The sequence below is a fragment of the Engystomops pustulosus genome, chromosome 1, assembly GCF_040894005.1.
Source record: "Engystomops pustulosus chromosome 1, aEngPut4.maternal, whole genome shotgun sequence".
Classification (NCBI taxonomy): Eukaryota; Metazoa; Chordata; class Amphibia; order Anura; family Leptodactylidae; genus Engystomops; species Engystomops pustulosus.
In genome coordinates, this window is record NC_092411.1 from 117,072,234 (window position 1) to 117,094,765 (window position 22,532).

General features: G+C 37.8%; 1 protein-coding gene across 1 annotated transcript in view; it reads left to right on the plus strand.

The window, feature by feature from the left end:
* Positions 1 to 642: 642 nt before the first annotated feature.
* The window catches only part of TRPM3 (transient receptor potential cation channel subfamily M member 3), a 415,524-nt gene continuing 393,634 nt past the window's right edge, over positions 643 to 22,532 (plus strand). Inside the window, exon 1 of the mRNA XM_072151012.1 lies at positions 643 to 792. Within this exon, the coding sequence (XP_072007113.1) occupies positions 769 to 792 (24 nt within the window). The 5' untranslated portion in view covers positions 643 to 768. The remainder of the gene's footprint in view (positions 793 to 22,532) is intronic.

The following is a 22,532-nucleotide window of genomic DNA, read 5'->3' on the forward strand; positions in this document are numbered from 1 at the left end:
TTTGAGTAACATTTAGCAACATTTTATGGCTAAAATAACAGATTGATGGCACAGCTCAGTGACATCGATTGTAATTATGGTGTTAGAAATAATGCACGACAAGCCAAGTGGAGTTCCCTGTTTATGACGACTGCTAGCAATTGTCTATATATAGAAAACTGACACGTAAATAACATTCTTTGAAGCTAAAGGAGCCTGTCTTAGGTTATATTGATTGTAAATATCACCCTGCCCATCATAGTAAATGCTGCTATTGTTTTCATGTTAACATCTGAGCTACAGACATATATTGTGTATCACCGTTATAAAGAAAAAAATCATTGTGTTAAAATAAAATTGTTGTTCTAAATATACAGTATCTTCCAGCTAACTAAAAAACCTTGTTGGAATATTAGTGCAAGTGAATGGCAAGTTGACCTTTGGTGGTGTAATCTTCTTATAATTTTGTATCTGTATGGTGTAACATCAGAATCTCTAACTCCAACATTTAGCTTAGTCGAACAGTGGTTAGTCTTCATTTGCACAATCCCAGCTCGACAGGGAGCAATGTCAATGAGAACTAATCGTCAGTCAAAGCCAATCACTGCCACTTGTGGGGAAGACAACCTGCCTTTGCTTTCCCTGTGAGCAGCTAGCTACAGTAAATAAAACTTGAAGATTAGCCTCCAAAAACTGGTGTGGAATCACCTGAACTACCACCAAGAGGATTGCTGAAAACATTGAGAGCTTGTTGGATGCCAGAAAATTATCCAAACTAAACTGCTAGACATGAAAAACAAACAAGCCAGTCTGGTAAGTGCCCCCCTTCACAAATTATGCAATGGAAATTATTATTCTTTGAATGCAAGAGAATCATTTATTCGAGATTGATTCTTATTATAAGCATAATTTATTATTTAGTCCTGTTAAAAATTACCGTACATTCAACTCTAAGCTTGTTTTGATCTGTTGATCGTTTTTTTACCTTTCTTTATATCTATCTACAATATATTTAATATCTACGTGCTGCTTGTATCTATCTATATCTCTGTAACATTTATGTTTCTAAGCAGTATTTTGCTATTTGCAAATACAGAATTATGTGCACAAATCTTAATTATTTAAAAAAAAACTTGTATCTCAAACTAAAAAAGTGAGAAAGAAAAACTTTTTTATTTGAACTAATTGTGCTTCACAAGTCCAAGACGATTTGAGATATTACAATAACAACTTTTGTTAGCACATAGATTCATAAACCATCATTAGGATGTTTTAAAATCTAATCATGATTTGCTCAAATAATTTACTCTACCCAATTCATAATCCAATAAATTGAAAATCATGCAAATAATTAATGCAAATGATATGGTCTAGTTGATGTTTTTTTTTTGTTATTGTCTTTTGACTTATAGAATGGAAAGGAGCATTTGAAACATAAATTTATTATTTGAGCAATGACAGCTTTAATAATTAAAAATATAAAAAGGAATTCCATCTGTAAAAAAAAAACAACAGAGATAAAACAAAGTGTTTATAAACCTAATCTTTAATTGTTTTATTTAGTTAGGTTAATATTTTTATATTGTAATGCATATGTCAATATTTTTTAAAACTGTTTTTAAAATAATGTAATACTGTACGACACTCTCTTTATGATATATTAGCCTTGCCCAGATACCGTACTTTGACACATAAATAAGTTTCAACAGAGATAAGTCTCCTTTAAAGCAAAACTGTCATCAGGAACACAATTTCCAGTGGCAAATACCCAATCTGCTTTTAGAATTTTCCACTCACTTTTAAAAGTTGCTAAAAGTATACCTGACTCCTTGCCAGCAAACTAGATTGAGTCACAGAGTCATCATCATTATCTGCATACTCATCTAACAACTCTACTTTCTGTTCCCTCCTCCCCCTTCCTTCATAGATTTGCTTGCAGAACAGGGTCAGCTCATGTTTGCATGAGGGAGGGAGAGTAGGGAGCAGGAAGTAGAGTTGTGTGCAGATAATGATGATGAGTTTGTGACTCGTTGCAGTTTGCTGGCAGGGAGCCAGATATACTTTTGAAAGTTACTCTCTTTAGTTGAAAATGTGAAATCCTGATGACAGGTTGCTTTTAAGTCTTGTTCAAATGTTAAAAAGATATGCGACAACAACATGCTCTCATGGTGAAGATTCCTGTTTGACGATATTCAGCCTTGAACATTTGGAATTTATAACAATGCAATAAGATTTCATTGCTTAGAGCTCTAGATCACATTATTACTGAAGGTCTCTCTTTATCTACTATTTATCTTTGGGGCATTTGTGCTTAACATATTAGTGTCTTTACATTAAATCTGACAAAAAAGACATATTCTATCTAATAATGGTGCACATGGTACCTGGGGCGCCATAGTGGTACTTGAAATGAAACTTATGGCACATATTTAAATTTTAGGATTTTTTTTTTAAATCATATTCAATCCCTTCAATTTTACAACTGCTAAACTGTGTTGATTTTGTGTTTCTAATCTTAATGCAGTGGAATTATCTGGACATGACATTTATGTTTTTGCCACTTTTTACACTTGACTTAGTGGGAATAGGGCGTGCTTTACTTAAAAGGGACTCAACTTGTTCTCAAATATTGTGCACTCATAATTTTGTGCAATTCATAAGTGGTATAAACCTGGACTAGTGCTCTAAAGATTTCCAGCCACTGGGAAAAATCAGATGCATAAGATTTTCTAGTTTAAATTTGGTAGATTTTAGGATCATCTAGTCTATATTTGTTGAATCACAGACAGGATAAGTATGCCTTCCTCGTTTTTTTGTGCTTATTACCAAATCTTATGGTTTCGTCACCTATTCAGAGCCGTAACTCACAGATTCAAGACTGGGAGGAGGGAGCAAGACTAATTCACAGAAAACTGTTAAGCAGACATTTAAGCAGACATTTAATACTAATGAACTGGAAGGTAGAGATTTCTTTTTAGTTAAGCCTGTTGATCACCTATTCTGTTTGAAGCTGCATTTATTTTTTTATGTATGAAAAACCCATCTGTTTCTACTTAACATACAAATAGCATGTGCTATAGGCAAAGAATTGGATGAAAGAGAATGAAATAGCACATTATGTGTGATCACTACAAGAGCCGTTTTCACTTTCAAATTGCCATCACTTCTCAATGGAGACAAACTCTTTCATGTCATGTGTCACATTTTTGCATGTCGACTTTATATGAATAATTACAGGTCAATTGGTTGCTGCCATCCAAGGTTTGATTCTATAAGCAGTTTTCTCAGGTTTCCCTTTACATTTTTCATTTCATTTCTATCATTGTAAGTTGTCATTGTTTACATGCAATGTGGTAGAGTATGTTATATCTTATTGATTGTGGCAAATAAATATATGTAAATAGCATTGAATTACAAAATTGGAAGAATTAGTTACATTTTTATAGGTACAGGATAACTAACAAATTGTGGGAAAAAATATTTATATCTTCACATCTTATTACCAAGTTAATGCCCCCAGTTAGTACCTTGACACTACTGACTGGGCTGCAAGTTATCAGCAAATCAGTGGCCTCAATCATGGGAGCAGGTCATATGGCATCATTGCTGGCACTGTTGGCTAAGTTGAGAGTCTCAATAAGCTATCCAGGAACTTTAATGTTGAAACTGGAAACTTGTGCAGGGTAAGTAAAAAAAAAATTCCTACCCCAGTTACCAAGGATTTTGTGAAAAAGATAACCCTAATACCCCATCCAAAGGAGAAACCTTGTTGTTATAAACTATTTTAAAATTTACTGTAAAATCTGTAAGGTTATAATCTACTCTTACTTTACTCTCTGTATTATTACTGCATCATCTAGACTATTCAGTTGAACGTAAACTTCGAAACTGGTCTAACTTTACCTAATTTATACCTTAAGAGGTCTGTCCAAAAAAAGTAACACGTATTGGAAAAGAGTATGTGTTTATGAGTGTACTGATAATTTCTTTCCAATAAAATGTTCTCAAAATAGATACATACCATGAATTTTATTAGTAAAATTGTTACAAATTCATCTCACTTTCAAATGGTGCAGGCACTGTGATTGTGGTAATCTTCTTATATTTGTTATCCATTTCCTCATTCCTTCTAAAAGCAATGTTTAACATTATGCTGTTGATTTTAGAAGAAATGGGGCCATGGATAGCAATTATAAGAAGATTACCACAGTTATGATGCCTGGATCTATGAGTAAGTTACCATGCTTCATTTTGATGGTAGATCTCCTTCAAACCTTTACTATGACTGGTAATTTTAGATGTATTTTAGATGAATGTAAACCTTATCTATTGCTGGTTATTTTTGATGTATAAGACTAGTGTTAAAATACATGTCATAGTCAGGAGCCTACTTATTTATAATGTGACAGATTAAATGTTTCAAAATGTTAAATAATGTAGAAGCATCTACTGAGCAGCCGACTGGGGGGCCAAGTGACATTCCTTTTAGTTAGCCCAGTAGAAAGGTATAAAAGGCCATATGAATGTTTTATAATCAGCATTCTAAATCATTTCCTGATATTCAATTAGTATATATATTCTTATGACAATGTTGAAAATAAAACTTCTCTAAATGAATTCTCGATCATTGTACCTTAACCATACAGTAAATTTATAAATATAAACAAAGATTCAACATTTTATAATAATGTTTATTAATACATTTTCTAATACCTTTTAGATTTTGAGGGCTGCTTTAATTTTTTTATTGCCATAAATACAATACTGAAAATTGTTGCATGAAGCTTAAAGACGTTATCACTTTAAACAATCATCCCCAATTTACAGATAGGACATATTTGCCTACAAATTCCATAGAGGTGTGCACATATAGGGTACTTCATGGATCTTGTAGGGGAAAAGATCAGACTTCCATGGGGAAACCCCTCTAACAAGCCTCTGCCATGTTTTAGGACCATTGATTGGAAGCATCTGATGTAGTGTTGATCAGACTATAAGTGTCATTAAACATAATGTAGGAGGCTGCACTATTTCTTTTCTGTGAAATTACAGAATTCCAATAGATCAGATATACGTAAATGGATCTGTTGGGGTTGATTATTCAATGGATCTAGCACTATTGTTTATTTTGTTGTTTTGTTCTATTGACAAAGCATAAGGGAAATGACCAATATAGATGTGCAGAGAGACTTGTATGAGGCCTGCTAGGAAAAGCTACGAATTGACATATTTACCGTAATTGATCTGATAAGATACAGCTATTTTCTGTTTATAAGCAGACTCTATTCACTTCAAAATATATCAGAATTGGAAAAGATTTATTACTTCAATACTTCTACCTTTCAAATGTCATCCACATGAGCATAATAAATATACATTGAAAGAAAGGTGAATGATACATATAAAAATGTTAAGATGGTTTAAATAAGACACTATACCCTAATAGGTAATTACAGATTTCTATACGCCCATTTATAAATATATTTGTACTTTTATTCTGCTGCTACAAATAAGCATAAAATTTATTGTGGGACACATTTATTAAAGGGGTTTGCCCATGAGTCATGCTAACATGATAAAGATAACTTTGGGCGGCTCTAGCTGAGCAGACACTTCCTGATTCCTCTGTGCTATGTTCATGCACATCCTCCCATCCAACTTTCGCTGTGTGTGGACAATGTGCTTAGATTATCATGGTACACATTTAGCTACACTATCATTTAGCTTCTGACGAATCTATTAATATCTGACATGTCCATGAGATGGACATAAGCAATCACACACATAAGGACGTAAGTTTTATCATGATATCATGTTTGATGAAAATATTGAATTAATCTAACTTGATGCTTTGTTCATTGTTAATTCTGAAAACATTGAAGGCTTTATCGCAAACTCAGATGATAGCAACAAGAATAGTTAAAATATTTGAATAGTGGTAATTATAGCTCCCAGTGCACATACATGGAGAGAGAACAAGAGTGACCAGTATTTTTGTATGTTGTGTAACATGGTAGAGAATGATAATACAAGCGTTATCATTATGACAACAACACAAATGTATCCTTTACTTGAGGATCTAACTAAACTTTGGATGGATGTACCTGGTATGTATACTATATTCATAGGCTATGATATAAGGGTCTGATTGTTTGGGTCTTAATGCTCAGTTCTCCAGCAGTGACAAAGACAGAGACCATAGCAACATATATTTGCTCCTTTCACTTGTATGGGACTAGCAGATGCCAGATGGTCCTAGAGGTTGGACACGTGGTGATTTAATACGTTTCTGTGAATGCCAAATGTGTCATTTATGGGAAAATCCATTTAACTACCAGTAATGCCCTTAAATACTGTATGAACATTTGCTAATAGCAATAATCTTTAACTTTCTACAGTGGCTAAAATATTTAACACATTTAACACCTTTTGAGCAGATTATTCTGCCCAAAATCTCCCCAGAATCTACAACAAAAAACTCAACCCTATGTTCCTGGTGCAGTTTATAGTGGCTGATCATCTAGCAGACTGTAACAGTGAGGCTCCCATAGTTGTCATTCAGCACTTTAACAGGTCATGTCTATGGGTCAGTGCACAGGGGACACCATTTGAAGATGGCGGTGCCAACGTACAGCATTGTTAGGTGCCCCCACAACAGATCAACTTCTGTGATTGTTTCCAGCACTGACTCCAGCAGTTACAGCAGGTGTCAGTCTGTGTGCTCTCTCCATAAAGCACTGCACCAGCGGCCAACGTATGAATACATTGGCTGAATATGAAGAGGGTAAAGAGTTAATAAAATTTTTTATCATTATGCTATTATTACTGTAAAAATGAACCCTTTGGAAAATACATCTCTTGACACAAAAAAACAAGCCAGCATATGTCCATGTCAGATACATAATTAAAAATAATGTTTTTTGGAATTAGAGCATGGAAAAACAAAACACTATGCTGTGTCCAGAAGGTTATTTTAGGCAGTTTCCTTAAGAGGTGAAATCAGTGATACTTAGACATGACATACCATTCTGTAATAAAACATGTGTTTTTAATATTGTTTTTTAATGGAGCCAGGTATCTGTTGTTTGGTTCATTAGCTTGAAAATACTATAGCTAAGCCAAAAATAAAAAATAGGCAATTATATTGATGCAAACTATTCCATTTCTCTCTGCAGTAAATCTCTGCACAGAGTTCAAAAAGTCTGACAAATCTTACAGTATTTCTGATTCCATCGTCTTTTCTAGGTTTTCTGAGATGTTATCTTGTTATCCCTTATATTTCAGGGATATTTAAATACAAAAGACATGAATTGTGGTCTGTTCAGTAAATGTATACAGCCGTCACATGTAACAAGCAGCTGATAAATAAGTACCATCTGTACGTTTTGATTCTGGACAAATGACATCATAAAACTATTTATTATAGAAATCTGTGAGTTGCCATAAGTCCATTATTCCCTTTCAACACAAACTAATTGTAGTAGTCTGTATATATGTATCAGTAACAGGAAGGTATGTTTGCTCCTTAAAATTAGAGGAAAGACATTTGGTCATGGTGGATATATAAATTTTACTATAATTCTCCAGAGGACCATGGACACCAGAGGAGACTCTTAAAGCTAACTGTCTGTTTTAAGCCATTCTCATATCAATCTTGTTATAAGGGGCCCAGTATATGTAATGAGATTCCCAATTCTTTTTACCTGTACTCCATTTTTCATTACAGTGCAATTTCCTTTTCTTTGGAACAAAAAATGAAGGATAGTGGAAGGTCATGTAAAACATCACTTTTATTAAATTATGTTTAAAATAGATGGTGACACACTTTCTCATTCAAAGAGTTTTCTGTATTTTCATGACTATAAAAATTTTAGATTCGCACTGAAGGCATCAAAACTATGAATTAATACATGTGGAATTATATACTTAACAAAAAGTAAGAAACAACTGAAAATATGTCCTACATTCTAGGTTCTTCAAAGTAGCCACCTTTCGCTTTGATTAGTGCTTTGCACACTCTTGCCATTCTCTTGATGAGCTTCAAGAGGTAGTCACCAGAAAAGTTTTTCACATCACAGGTGCACCTTGTCAGGTTTAATAAGTTGGATTTATTGCCTCAAAAACGGAGTTGGGCCCATCATTTTCTGGGTATAGGAACTATGTTTTTAGCTAAAAGAAATGCAGTGTAGGCAAATAAGTATAGTGCTATGGTAATTTGTTATTAGGCTTATTAGTAAATCTGGTGACAGGTTCCCTTTAAGACTACACTTGAGCAGTTTAGCGAGCTCACAACCACTGATATAGATCCCTGCTCAAATTACCTCTATAGCCGAAACCGGCTTCCAGTTTCTGGAGTGAATGTGAGTTCCCAAACACGTAGGACTCTGATTGAACAGTCAGGAGTATCAGAATAATAAAGGGGACACACACCTGATTCTGTACCAGAGCTTCCTAATAAGAGGAAATCTGTTTAGTTGATGTACGTACGGTTTTATTAATAATATAATACCTCCAGTGTTTATGCAATACATTATTTTTCTCCCAGTGTCATTACAGTGTCATTATAAACGTCAATTGTTTTTTTTTATATTAGATATTGACCATTTATATAACTTCATATTTCCTGTTTAGCATTCCACAAATGTCAGGAAATCTTATGGCAATACTTTATAATTCTGGATCTTGATAGCTGTGCTAAAGGCTCTAATTTTATTCCTCATCTTCAGTCACAAATAATAAACCTCTAGTTAATCTTCTTTATTCGTTGGCTTTCATTCCTATAATACTTACATATGTTTTCATATAATTTGCGGTATAGCTCTGCTATGATATATACAACACACTGTGGTAATGAGCTGTTGCCTGCTTGCCTGCAGAATAATAGCTGCCTTTCTGGAACTTTTGAAAGCTTTAAATAAAATATCTTCAGCATAAAAAAATAAATCTGATATAGAAAAAAAATTAAAGCCTGAAAAGAAATCCTTGCCAAAGCTTACAAAACACCTTTATATGTTTTTGCAAATAAGGGTTTTTATTTATAAATCAGTAAAATATTTATTACATTTGCTTTCAGTTTTTTTTTTCAACGGTAATAATGGAAATGGACATATTAATAATGAAAAGTAGTTCAACAAGAATAATTGGTTTAAGTCTAACAAGTTTGACACACTATTAAACATTTTCAAAATCTACCCCATTTATGTATCTGATCACATGAAATCACAGCAGCCTATATGGACTTCTACGGCTCCCCATCCTCCTTGGAAGCTGCTGTGATTTCATATTATCAGATGCATACATGGGGTATATTTTGCAAAATTTAGTAGGGAAAGGATGACATTACTCTGGTCACATGACATGAGGTGCTGAATGGTGAGAAGGAGGGTTGAGACATGGGAATGATTAGAAATGAGTTTGAAAGCAAGTGCATGTCCTTGCCTGTATGCCAGGTAAGAAAACAAAGCTGATGATTGGGATGTGAGTAAACAGTTTTTAACTAAAAGAAAGGTGGCATTTAGCTAATAGGGCTCTATGGCAACCTGTCACTAGCTGTATTTGTGAAAAATGTGTTGATAGGTCCCTTTAATACGTGGCAGAAGATCCACGTATTTGTTTTGTTATGCTTTAATCCACCGCAACACCATTATATATGGTATCCTTATCCAAACAGAAGAATAAAGTTGAACTGACAAGTCCATTAAACATATGAAGCTTTATTGTAATATATATTAAAGGTAACTTCACAGGAGAACCATACACAAAAAAAATCCATGTGAAAAACCAATGTGGGACATTCATAGCCGTTAACCTCCATGTTTGGTTTCTGGCTAGCTGTCAGTGATGAGGTACATATTTAATTTTTTGGCACTTAGCCGATAATATTTTCAGACCTGAATGCCAAACATGTGTGCAGCAGTCGGATAATTTGCTGAGCAGGCTGCTGAGGAACCGCTGCAATGTCCACTGTAATAATAGCCAGAGGACAGAGCCAACTTTGTCCACCGGATTATCAGCACCCAAACTTCCACAGATGGAGAGCTGTGACTCAGTCCTATCTCTGACACTTTCCAGGGCCAAACAAATGAAATAGACACATATTAATTTTGTTGGAGTCTCCATACCACAAAAAACACATAGGGGGACATTTACTTAAAGTGCTGTGCAGAGACATTTCTGGCGCCGAGACCATTTTCTGTCCCTGGGACCAAAATCTGTCCCGAGCCCCAGAAATGTGTCCAACAGTCCCTGCTAGACCAGTTTTCTTTTGGTCTGCTTTCCGCCAGTTTACAGCGCCCAAAAAGGGCTGCGACACATATTAATTGTGTCTGAGTTTCCACTCCTCCAAAGCCACGTCCCTTTTCGGAGAAGAGTCGGAGCAGACGGAAAAAGTCATTTTGTCTGTCCCCGACAGCTAATAAATGGGTAGGAGAGCAGAAGATGCGGTGAAAGCGCCACAAAACTGGCGGAAACACCATAGTAAATGTCCCCCATACCGTTTTAAGAGCAGAGTTGGAGGAGGTGAAAAATCTATTTTTTTCTGATGCCAACCACTAAAAAAAGGGTCGGAAAGGAGAACAGACAGTGGGATCACTACAAAAAAGGAGGGAACCCCATAGTAAATGTCTCCCAGTGTGTTACAAACTAAGACTTCCTCATTCATCGAGGCCACGAATAAGAGCATGTTGGCTTTAAATAAATAGGCTTGCCGGAATGCTACAGAAAAAAAATGCTTTTACTTATGATCCAACTCTTTAGGAATCTAGCATGTAATGTATAATTGTTAGGCCCAGCAGAATTTAGATGATTCATAAATTTGTTTCTTCTGAAAAAATAGGAAATCTTTTAATATTAGTTTCATTATACTGACAAATGGAATATTTTGTGCCAACTTGCTTCTTGGAAAATTAAAATACTCCTAGTTTTAAGAAACTAAGATAAAGCTTTTCTTCAGTGTACTGTCGCTATGGAAACTGTGTAGCCACTGACCTATGAACAAGCATTAAGTGTGAAACTACACAAAGGAAGAAGTCTTGCTATAAATGGTGACTGTTAACCATTAAAAAAAGCTGTATAAAACCAATTACAAGCAACGGTTTAGCTCTTTGCTGTCCTAGCAGTTTACTAAAATTGAAAATACCTCAACAGGTAATCCAGTCAATAAAATATCTTCTGTGGTGCATGATACAATAGAAGTCTACTGAGAACCAATGGTTGGCTTCCCAGAGAAAGAGAAGCACATAGGCAAACATAGACACATGGTGATAAAACTACAGGCGATCGCCTTAAGGACACCCGACTTACAGACGACCCCTAGTTACAGATGGACCTCTCTGCCCACTGTGACCTCTGGTGAAGTCCCTGGATGCTTTACTTTACTCCCAGACTGCAGTTATCAGCTGTAAGGTGCCTGTAATGAAGTTTTATTGATAATCCTTGTTCCCATGACAGCGCAAAATTTTGAACGTCCAATTTGGTCACTGTGACCAAAAAAAAATAGCCTGGCGTTAAAATTATAAAATATACCAGTTTCGACTTTGATACAAATTCAACTTAAGAACAAACCTAAAGAAACCTATTTTATGCATAACCCGGGGACTGCCTGTATTAGAATGTCCTCCAATGTCCAACTTCTGAGTGAGTAACAGTTACTCCAGGTTTTCACATGTGCTGTCTATGGGAACCTTTATAGCAACTAGTCTCCAAACAATAGCTCAGGGAACACTGAGGGTTAGAGATAGATCCTGCAGAGGGGGCACTGACAAAATGCAGGATACATGGCATTTCACACACAAAAATTAAGAATTTCCCAATTTGGGATATTTCCATTTAATATCTTAAATGACAGTAAATTGTATGTCCCATATGACACCTTGCGGCAAGGTGTATGTGGGACAGGCAACGGGGGTCATTTATCTTTAGTCAGGGCATTTGTGCAAGTATTTTCTTGTTTTTTTTTCAGACTTTAGAACTAGTTCGATTTATCATAGAGGTTGATATATCAGGCAGCTTTGCCTATAGGATTTTTACGACTTTTTATTCAAAAGTCACACAAAAGTCTCAAACACTTCTTCAACCTCTTCTAAAGTTTTTACTACTCATGGTCAGGACTGTTTATTTCATGGTCAGGAGTTTATTTGCAACTTTTTAACCTTGATTTGTGCCAAAATTGCGACTTTTTCATATGTTTATATCCGGATTTTAATGATTTATAATGATATACTGAAAATTCTTGCACGGCTAGTTCTGCTAGGCAAATGAAAAAGTTGCAAATTTAGGCATAAATATATCAAGTGTGCCCAAAAAAGTTGCAAAAATACAAGAAACGAAAGGAGAAAATTCTTAGATAAATGACCCCCAATGAAACCTATTAAGATATGTTCAAATGGATGTCAGATAAAGGAAGAGATGGTCAGGATTTAGTAGGAGACAAGCAAAATCTACAATTGCATTAGGACACATAGAGAGATTAGTTTCTGGTTAGCTTAAAGGAAACCTGTCCCTTACTTTTACTCCACTTAACTAATGGCACCCACAGGTAAAGTGTAATATTGAATCTATTATGTGAAATCTCACCCATTTACCAATAACAAAATCTCCTTGAAAGTCATATGAAAATGAACAGAAAACTTTTACCAGAGAAGAGTCAAGTTTACAGGCTCAAGGAAATCATCACTTTAGATTCCTAATGTGTATCTTGGGATCTATAGCAGCTAAAACCATGGAGGGAGGAGAGAATTTCTTTCTTAACCATAGGCTTATAAATATGGGAGCTCCAGAACCAGAGGTATGGGCAGGATAATTCAAAGTTGGGAAAATAAGATGATGATAACAATCCAATTCCTACATTTTTCTTTATAAAGGTCATTTGAAATGATTTTTAATATTGTGTGAGTGAATGACAGTTGTGAAAAATTTTGTAAAACACTTCATTCACTAATAATTGGACCCTGTACATCTCTTTTCCAGACATTTGCCAGCACTTGGGGGGCAATTAGATACCCCAATTACAGTGGAAAACTTGTAAGAAAAAAACCCCAAAAATGTCCCTTAGAGGTCTTTTATGACCTTGTGGGGGTTATATAAAGTAAAAAAAAAACACGCTCAAAATATTAAAGGGGTTGTCCAAAAATAACAAAAAATTTACTAGTGGGCTAGGGGGGCTGTAAAAAAACCTATACTTTTTTTTTTTTTTTTTTTTTATTATGAAAAATAATCAAATTACATTGGAATCATGATTAAAAAGACATTATAAACACTGTATACATATATATTCAAATCTTAATACAATCCTCCATATCAATTGAACACCCAAAAAAACCCCTACAACCAACCCTCCACCCCCCTCCCACCCACCCCTTCTGCCGTGAGGAAAAGCTAAAAGATCCATCTGCCATCTAATGACCCAACTACAGACCTTTTTACGAATGCACCTCCCTTTGAAGTTTTATTATCCGTAAATGAACTACTCAATCGTTGGGTAGCAGAGGGAGCATGTATTCCAGGTAAGCACCTCAGGGGCCAGAGAAAAGAACAAGACAATCTAATATCCCTAAAACTGAACGTGCTGTTATTGTTCTTACACATTCTCGGTCCCCGTACACCAGATCTTTTTCCATTTATTCAACTGACCGCTCTTAACCGCCATCCATCTTTCATATTTTTTGCACCTCTCCACTTCTCCTAAGAATTCTTCCGGGGACGGGGCGATCGAGCTCCCCCACTTTCGTGCAATAACCAATCTAGCCAACAGGAGAACCTTGTTGACCACCAACTTTTTCCCCTTTTCCCTATTGCTAAACTGATACAGGCTAAGCAAAGCAACCTGGACGGTGCGGGGTGTCTTTACTTTGAACGTATCTTCCAAGTACCGGAAGACCCTAGCCCAATAATCAACTATTTTATTACACACAAAAGAAACATGAACGAAGTCCGCATTCTCCAGGTTGCAACGTAGACAGTTCGCATTTTCTCTAAGATTCATTCTAAATAGACTATAAGGAGAGTAGTACAATTGATGTAAAAAGTTGAATTGTACCATTCTATGATTCCAAGAGAGGGAGGACAGCCGAACACTCCTGTAACAATTTTCCCACTCCGCCTCCGTGAGGGTGCCCACATATTCCTGCCACTTTCTTTTAGAGGGATGAGTAACGCCTTTTACAAAACCTTGAACCAGGTATCGATAAACATGTGTAACCACCTTATTCCCCATAGAAGAACCCAATAAAAATTCTACCCCTGCATCTGTGCATAAATTAAACCTACTTTTATCCTTTATCGAATTATATGCGTGTTGCAGTTGAAAAAGTCTTAAGTAACATATATCAACTCTACTACTTAATGTGGAAAAATCTAAACAATTACGTGAATAATCTGAATTGAGATATTGTGTAAAAAATTTTACCCCCCTTTTTATCCAATAACTGCCATCCGGAATGGATCTAAACTCTTCAAAGTGATAATTTCCCCATATTGGAGTGAAGCCAAAGATACCACAGATACCTCTAATTTTCTTATACGCAATCCAACTTTTATCCATCAATTTCCCTATATAAGTGCCTCTAAATCTATCGTGCCCAAGTTCCCCGCTATCCATAAGACTAAAAATAGAATCCCTAGTAAATTCACTTATTTGTAATAACCTCCCGAAGGCGCTACAGTCCCTCCTTGTAATCAACAACGCAAGCTGAGCTGCAATAAAATACCCGAAGAGATATGGAACCCCCAACCCCCCTTTTTCTGATGGACAACAAAGAGATGACAACGCAATCCTGGGGCATTTTTTCCCCCAGATTAGATCTCTGATTAGTCCATCCATTAATCTAAACAATTTGTTAGGGAGCCAGACCGGGGAAACCGACAGGGGATACAAGAGCTGCGGGAGTAAAATCATTTTAACTATCCCTACCCTGTCTGCTCTGGAGAGAGGCAACCTAAGCCAGCCATTAATGCTACATCTTATTTTAGAGACAAGCGGGATAATATTCAGCTCAGCAAAACGGCCAAGATCCGCTGAAACATGAATCCCCAAATATTTGAATGATTCATCTCTCCCAAGGACCCTAACCAAGTCCCCTCTCTCCTGAGCAGCGCTATCCAGAGGGAGAAGAGTGGATTTTTCCCAGTTAATACTCATCATCATTGGGCTGTCCTCCCTATCAATCACAAAATTAACTAGGGCATTCAACACCTGAAATGAAAATGGAGGAGGAAGGTATACAAATGCCAAAATGCACTGCACCTGATTTAATACACAATGCAAAAAAATATACCTTCCCTGCCGGTCTATCTTTTGTGATAGAACCTTAACATCAACCTTCTGATGAATAATAACGGAAACCCCCCTGGAAAATGCGGACCCGTATGAATGGAATGACATGGAGGCCCAACGTTTATCTAACCAGCCAATAGTATCCTGCATTAAATGTGTCTCTGTTAAGCAAATGATCCCCGGAAGATGTCGGATCACCACATCATTTACCATACATCTCTTTCGGCGGTCATTCAGCCCCCTTACGTTCCAACAAAAAATCTGTGTGGCCATTCTTTAAAAGAGGAGAACCAGATAGCGACCAAGAAAACAAACAGAGCATTAAAACATTCCCCACGGCAGTCACCCTCCCCCAGAAACCCCCCAACCCCCCCTCCCCCAACCCAAACCCCTTCTTGACCCATCACTTTGAACAGGCCTCTAAACTCCCACATCCCCGTCCCCCCTACCCACCCCACATCCACGTGCGTTAAATTCTGAGTTTCAAAACGGTCTATACTACCCTCAGCTCCCACTGCCACCACCTAGAAGCCCTTAGATTCCAACCACTCAGAGGCCTCTGAAAAATTATCGAAAAAAAGTGTTTGTTCATTATAAATCACTCTCAGTCTAGCTGGATATAGCAATGAGGATTTTAGTCCTGCCTCCTTCAGGCGCAGCTTGACATCTTTAAATTTAGTTCGCTTTTGTTGCGTGGCCTGTGAGTAGTCTGGAAAAATAAAGATTTTAACCCCATTGTACTTCATGTCCTGCCTGGAGCGGGAAAATCTAATAATGGCATCCCGGTCTTGGGAACATAGGACTTTAGCAAGAATGACCCGGGGTAAGGCTCCTGGGATAGGTGGTTTACTGGGGACACGATGGGCTCTTTCTATCATAAACATCGGTGATAAAGACTCTGTGCCGACCAGTTCTCTTAACCAGTCCTGAAGCCAATTTGACAAGGAGTTCTCCCCTACTTCTTCTGGAAGACCTATAATGCGCAGGTTAGAGCGTCTAGATCGGTCTTCCAGATCCGTTAATTTATCCCGGAGGGACATTTGAGCCTTCGTCAGCACACTAACTTCTTTCCTTAAGCTCTTGGTCTCTCCCTCGAGACTTTTTACCTGACCGACCACCATGGAAACCTTTTCCCTAGTTTTCAAAATATCCTCCTTGACCGATGCTATGTCAGAGGAGAGGGCCGCCACCTGTTTATCTAACCCCTCCACTGTTACGCTGGTCTTTTGGACGGTCGCTAGGATCTCTATCCAGATTGGGTTATTAGCGACCTCGGTGGGTTCCGACTCCCCCTCCTGCAGAGGCAGTTCATGTATATCGGGAGGAGCAGTAGGGGGGGGATTACCTGCTTTACCAGTTTGCCGGGTTTTTACAATAGGGGAGCTCCATAATTTCTCCAGCTTCCCAGCTGGGTCATTTTTACTGCTACTGCGCTCTTTCCCCTCCTTAGGGGACCCCCCTCCCCCGCCGGATTTCCGGCCCGAATTTTTTGGTGGCATTCCCACCCCTAAAAACCAAGTCCCACACAGAAATCCAATAACGCTGTATGCTCTATACAATAAACAGATAATTGAAAAACCCACTGAACTAACGGTAAAAACCCAGAACAATAACAATAACAATATATCCGTCTAGTTATATATGAGAAAAGTTAAATTGACACTTATGCCAGTAAGGGACAAAAGGGACCCAAACCTATATTAGTCCAACAAGTCAAAGACCGCAGAAATCCTACAAGGAAAGGAAAGTCACCAATTGTACAATGAAATAAAGCAGTGATGTTAGTTGTATTAGTAGTAGTACGACTGGCAGACGGGGACAAGGCAATAGGTTCAGGGGGTTAGTCCAGAGTCCAGAACATTAGGGCAAAAAAGGTTCAAAGGGTTAATCAGGCAGGTAGAGCGAAGAGTAAGCGTTGCTAGATGAGTTAGATCAACATAGCCAAATTGCACTTCAGTCACTCAGCGCAGAATTGTTAGATGGCTATAATCTGGCGGATTAGAGTAACCCAGCGATTGTAAAGCAACACATTCTTTAAACACTGGTTCTATGATACAAAAAGTACCTTTAGCACCCCCGGCAGGGGGTTGCTATCCGCCTAACAGGCCATGCCGGCAACGTAGATGCTTCATAAAACCTGCTCAAAAACCTATACTTACTTACGTCAGCGCTCCCATTCTCTAGTGTCACTGTCTGTTGATGCCGTGCCCCTATTTGTTTATACAGAGGAGGGTAGAGAGTCCATCTTCAATGTGGTACACAGAACTACCTTAACAACTCAGAAGTAAAACGGTTACTTAGGTGAACCCTGAAGCCTATTTCTTAACAAACTATGCAGAATTTCTTAAAGGAAACCTACCACTATGGATCTCTACCTATTCAGGTAGATCCGGAGGTAGGTGCATTTAAAGTATGTACGGATAGCACTTTTTAGGGCTAAACCTTTACTCCCCTCTATCTTTTTAAAAATTTAATTGGGGTAATATTAAAATTTTCTGAAGAGGCTACTGGGGCGTGGAGTAGCCAGAGCTGAGACTACACGGCCTAGTTACATCACGCCCCAATAGCATCTTTGATCCTCTTACCCAGATATCTTCAGCATCCAGCTACGAGAGGAGCTGCACACACTCGTCCGTGAAGCCTGCATTCTGCCAGTGGCTGCGCGATCGCAGCCTGCAAGCGTTATAATTTATAATTTTGTGCAAATGAATCGCAAACTCACTCCCTTCCTGGTGTATGTGCTGCTGCAATTATTTTACTGTTCTTGTGATTATTTTGTAAATATGTTTTTATAATTCCCAGACACTGCTGACATATTTATCAAAGGGTCAATGCCACTTTAATAAATCTGACGGGCAGCGGAGCTCAAAAGGAAGACATTGGGGCTTATTCACTAAGGGTCTGAGGCCGCACTTTTGTTGGATTTTCCGATGTTTTCGAGATTTGCACGGCTGTGACAGGTATTTAACTGGGGATTGTGACGCTCACGATTGGATTTTGGCGCAGCTGTGCTGCTTTCATGCGACAGAAATTGCGGGGTTAGCCATCGGAAGATTCGGCTGATGCGGACTGTGTGCCAGGATTTAACTTTTAAATTGTGTTGCAAGACAATGCACTTACATGCACCATGAAGAAGAAGGTAAACTCTGGCGGACCTGAGCGGGGAAGCGACACATGCAGGAAATCGGTCACACGATCGTAGTGAATCATGGCACAGTACATTCCGGTTGAACAATGCACTTTCGGGGAACGCGTCAGGATGGGTAAGTAAATGTGCCCCATAGAGCTATCGCAAGGAGCTGGCCTAATAATAAATATCCCCCAGTATGAGTGAAAGCTATTCATACCAGTCATTAGAACTATATATCCAATAATACAAGTGACAGATCCTCATTACAAGCTGAAATGTCCAGAGTATGTGGGAATATTAAAATGAAAATTAATAAATAAATATTGTTGACCTCTCTTAGCATTGATAATTAGCTTACTAAGCAAATTATTAAGCTTGCTAATCAAGCTGGCTTTCATGTAAATTTCCCAGTTTGCTAATGACAGGTTCCATATCAGTGCTCTGTGGAGCTGTGTTTATTTGGGGTCTGCTGGGGGAGTAAGGGACTGCAGTCAAATATGTTATTGTGGGAAATATATTCTTACAGTCTCACGTAACAATATACATATATGACAGACTACAGTATATGCAAAGCACAGTAAACAGATTACTCATATACCAGAATGTAAATGAAAAGTAAAAATTTTGTAATATAATTAATTATGTTTAAATTAACTTTTTAAATTGTTAATTTAACCATTTTATCCCAACACACATTTTGACGTACATGTACATCATTATGCCTATAAGGGTACTCCGAGAGGGCTAACAGGTCAAGGATGCATTTACTAGAGAATAGGGAGTCATATGAGCGGTCACAAGCTTGCGGGCCGTACATACACCCCCCCGATAGAAGGCAACGGCCGTACTGAGCGATACATACCGCTCTGTACCGCTCCGTACATGGGAAAAAGATAGGACATGCATCTCTATGGAGATAAGCTTGGAACATGTTTTACCTTTTCATATATTCCAGATTTGGTCTTACTGGCAGCTATTCTGTTTTGGTACAAGAAGTTTTTATTTTTAAGGTAGTCAAGTGCGCTCGGTTGCAGGATTTGTTGCATTATTTTGGCTAGTAGATGTCAATTCCCCAATCCTTAGGAGCTTCACCTGTTGGATGGAGTTAAATTATTTATATCTATATCTATGTAAATAATTTACATTTACTGTATATCTATACTTTTCGACAGTTTTTTTTTTTAGATTTACTGAGTGACATAAAAAGATAGAAAATGTCTCCTAAAAAACAGCATAAAACTATATCCTTCTCTTATTTATGATCCTTTCTCATAAAAGAAATACTGAAGTGCAATATGTCAGTCTCACCATACGCACTTTGATGGGAAGCATCAGCAGCAAAGGGATAAATAGTTTATGAAACATAGGAAAGACATTCTGGATGTATGAAAACTGAAATCTATCAATGGGATTCTGTTTCCTCTAAAATAACAAGCTGTGTTACATGATGTCAAGTCAATCTCTCATGGCACATTAGTTTGTAAAATGAGTTGCCGTAATTGAATCAGGTATGTCAGCTTTTTAATATCTCAGTTGCCTCATATTGTTGTGCATATATTTAAAGCAGCACACTCTACATTTTTTATGCTGTTCTCCTAGCTAGCTAGAGTCGCTGATTAAGGATTTTTAGGACAAGTCTCTCTTTAGTGTCAGAAGATTCATCTCACTAAATCTGGCACAAACATATTCATATGGCATGGAATAGAATTTTATCCAATAACTGAATTGTATCCATCATGCACTCCCTGTTTCAGCCACAATCCTTCACTTGGAAGTTCAGACAGTGGAATCCAGGATGATTGCTATATCTTTGTATCAGGGAGTCAGAGAACTAAGGAGTAATGAGTACAATTACAATTGTACAATACTCAATTACTTTCTCTTAATTTACCAAGAGACTGTATGTGACATAAAATAGCATGATGTACTAAATAACATGTTACTCATGGTAAAATAGATATATCTGGGAACATAAGCACATTTCGAATTAGATAGTAAGAGACAGTTATAAAAGTACAGATGGGAACATCTAGGCAGTGCAATATATTGGTAGGATTATTGTGCATGCACTTCTGAAGTGTAGCAGCAGCTTTGACCGTACAAAGCTGCAGACAGTGTTAGGTAGCAGTCCTGAAGAGCTGAATATTTAAACCATAATAGGTGTGTTTAGTTGGCAGCAGCAAGCCTGTGAAAATGGATTTATATACCAGGAGTCTAACTAGATTTGGAACATTCCTGTTCTTACATCTCTGCATTCAAACTATTCCCATTATATGCCCAAGTTTGTATACATATTGGTTTTTAACTTTATTTGGGTTGTTTTGTTGCAAAATAGGAAAAGAAAAATTCCCCCCCAAACAACCCCCCTATGCTTAAAGGGAACCTGTCACCAGGAGACCCATTTCTAGCACTCTCCCAGTCCCCACAGTGCATAGTACATACACCGTCAAAGTATTTATGTATAAAAAAAATAGGTTTTACAGAAAAAAAGATATGTTATATTGTACCTGTCATTAGCATCTGCTGTGTGACTAGGCATTCATCCACTGGAAAGGAGCCGCCCCCCCCCCCCTTGGGAAACAGCTCCTCCATGTGTTCTTTTCAAATATATGAATAACTCCCCTCACTCAGGATTGGCTGTAGAGGAGCAGGGGGTGTTGCTAAGAAAGTGATGGGTGTTTGGCAGTGTATGTACTATGCTCTGTGGGGACTGGGGAAGTGCTAAAAATGGGTCTCCTGGTGACAGCTTCCCTTTAAATATCTAACCAGAAGAGATCATACACAGGAGGGACCTCAGTGTCTGGGTACCAATACAATCCTGTGATATAAATCTATCTTTCATGGTTCTGCTGCTACTAACCACACACACAAAGGTATGGCTGCGAAGATCTTTGGGATTGCTACCTAATACAGTAAACTACTTTTAAAAGGCTTGTCTGGTCCGGTTTTTGCCTTTTTTAACCAAAAGTTTATAATGGTATAAAGCAGTGGTGGCGAACCTATGGCACGGGTGCCAGAGGCAGCACTCTGAGCCCTTTCAATGGGCACCCTGGCCATCGCCCCAGCACACCAGACAGGACTCAAAGAATTTTCCTGCAGTTCCTAGCGTCTTGGAAGCAAAGATGCTGCTTCCAGTGATATTTTAAAGTAACTTTCTTGGCTTTTTGGGAATTTAGGAAGAGGGAGAATGTGTAGACAGGGCCTAATTATCTTTGGAGGACCTTTTGCTGGCCCTATGATTCTCTTTGTACAGAAGGACATTGGAAAGAAGCTACAATTATGCAAATGTTCCGTCCTTCTTTCTACAACAGGCAGAACAGGCAGCAATAATTTCCTGCTTTAAGTTTTGGTTGGCACCTCGGAATAAATGAGGGTTTTGGGTTGCAGTTTGGGCACTCGGTCGCTAAAAGGTTCACCATCACTGGTATAAAGTATCATACTAACAAAAACTCAACTTACCAACCCCAGCCACATCTTGTGTTTTCTTGTGCCTTCCGTTTTATTGCCTTTGGTGATAGGATTTTGACACAGACATGTGACCTCATGTCCAGTTCCTGGCTGCACAAACATTACTGAGCAGGTCACCACAAAACATTAGATGGGTACAAAAAGGCTATTAGTAAATACTAATGTATACAGTGCTACTCATAATAAAATACAGTGATCCTTCAAATTGATTATAATATATAAATATATTGGATACAATTTTTTCAAATAAACTTTACCCCCTGAATTGATTTTGATATATGCTGCCCTCATTTGTTTTAGTGTAACCCCCCCCCCCAAAAAAAATATATTAAAATATTGAATTCTTTTTCCCTTTAATACCTTATGACATAGTTTATAGTTCTGATATAGAATTCAAATGAGATGACAGAAGGTTTGTTCAGAGGGGCTGTAGGTCCTGTAGAGATGTCACAAGCATGTGACTCATCACATGCTTTAGGTCGGCCAAAAACAAATAAGCTGTCCTACATCATTTGAAAGTACTTAGTGTGATGCAACGGACCTTCAGTGATGTGTTGTGTCATGGCTGCACCCACGATCCATGTCACGGACCAATGCCCCTCTCCATGCCCATGCGCCTCCGCTGCTCTGTACCTGGGCCTGGGCTTACCTCTCCACGCTCCTGCTCCGGACCGACTAGGCCGT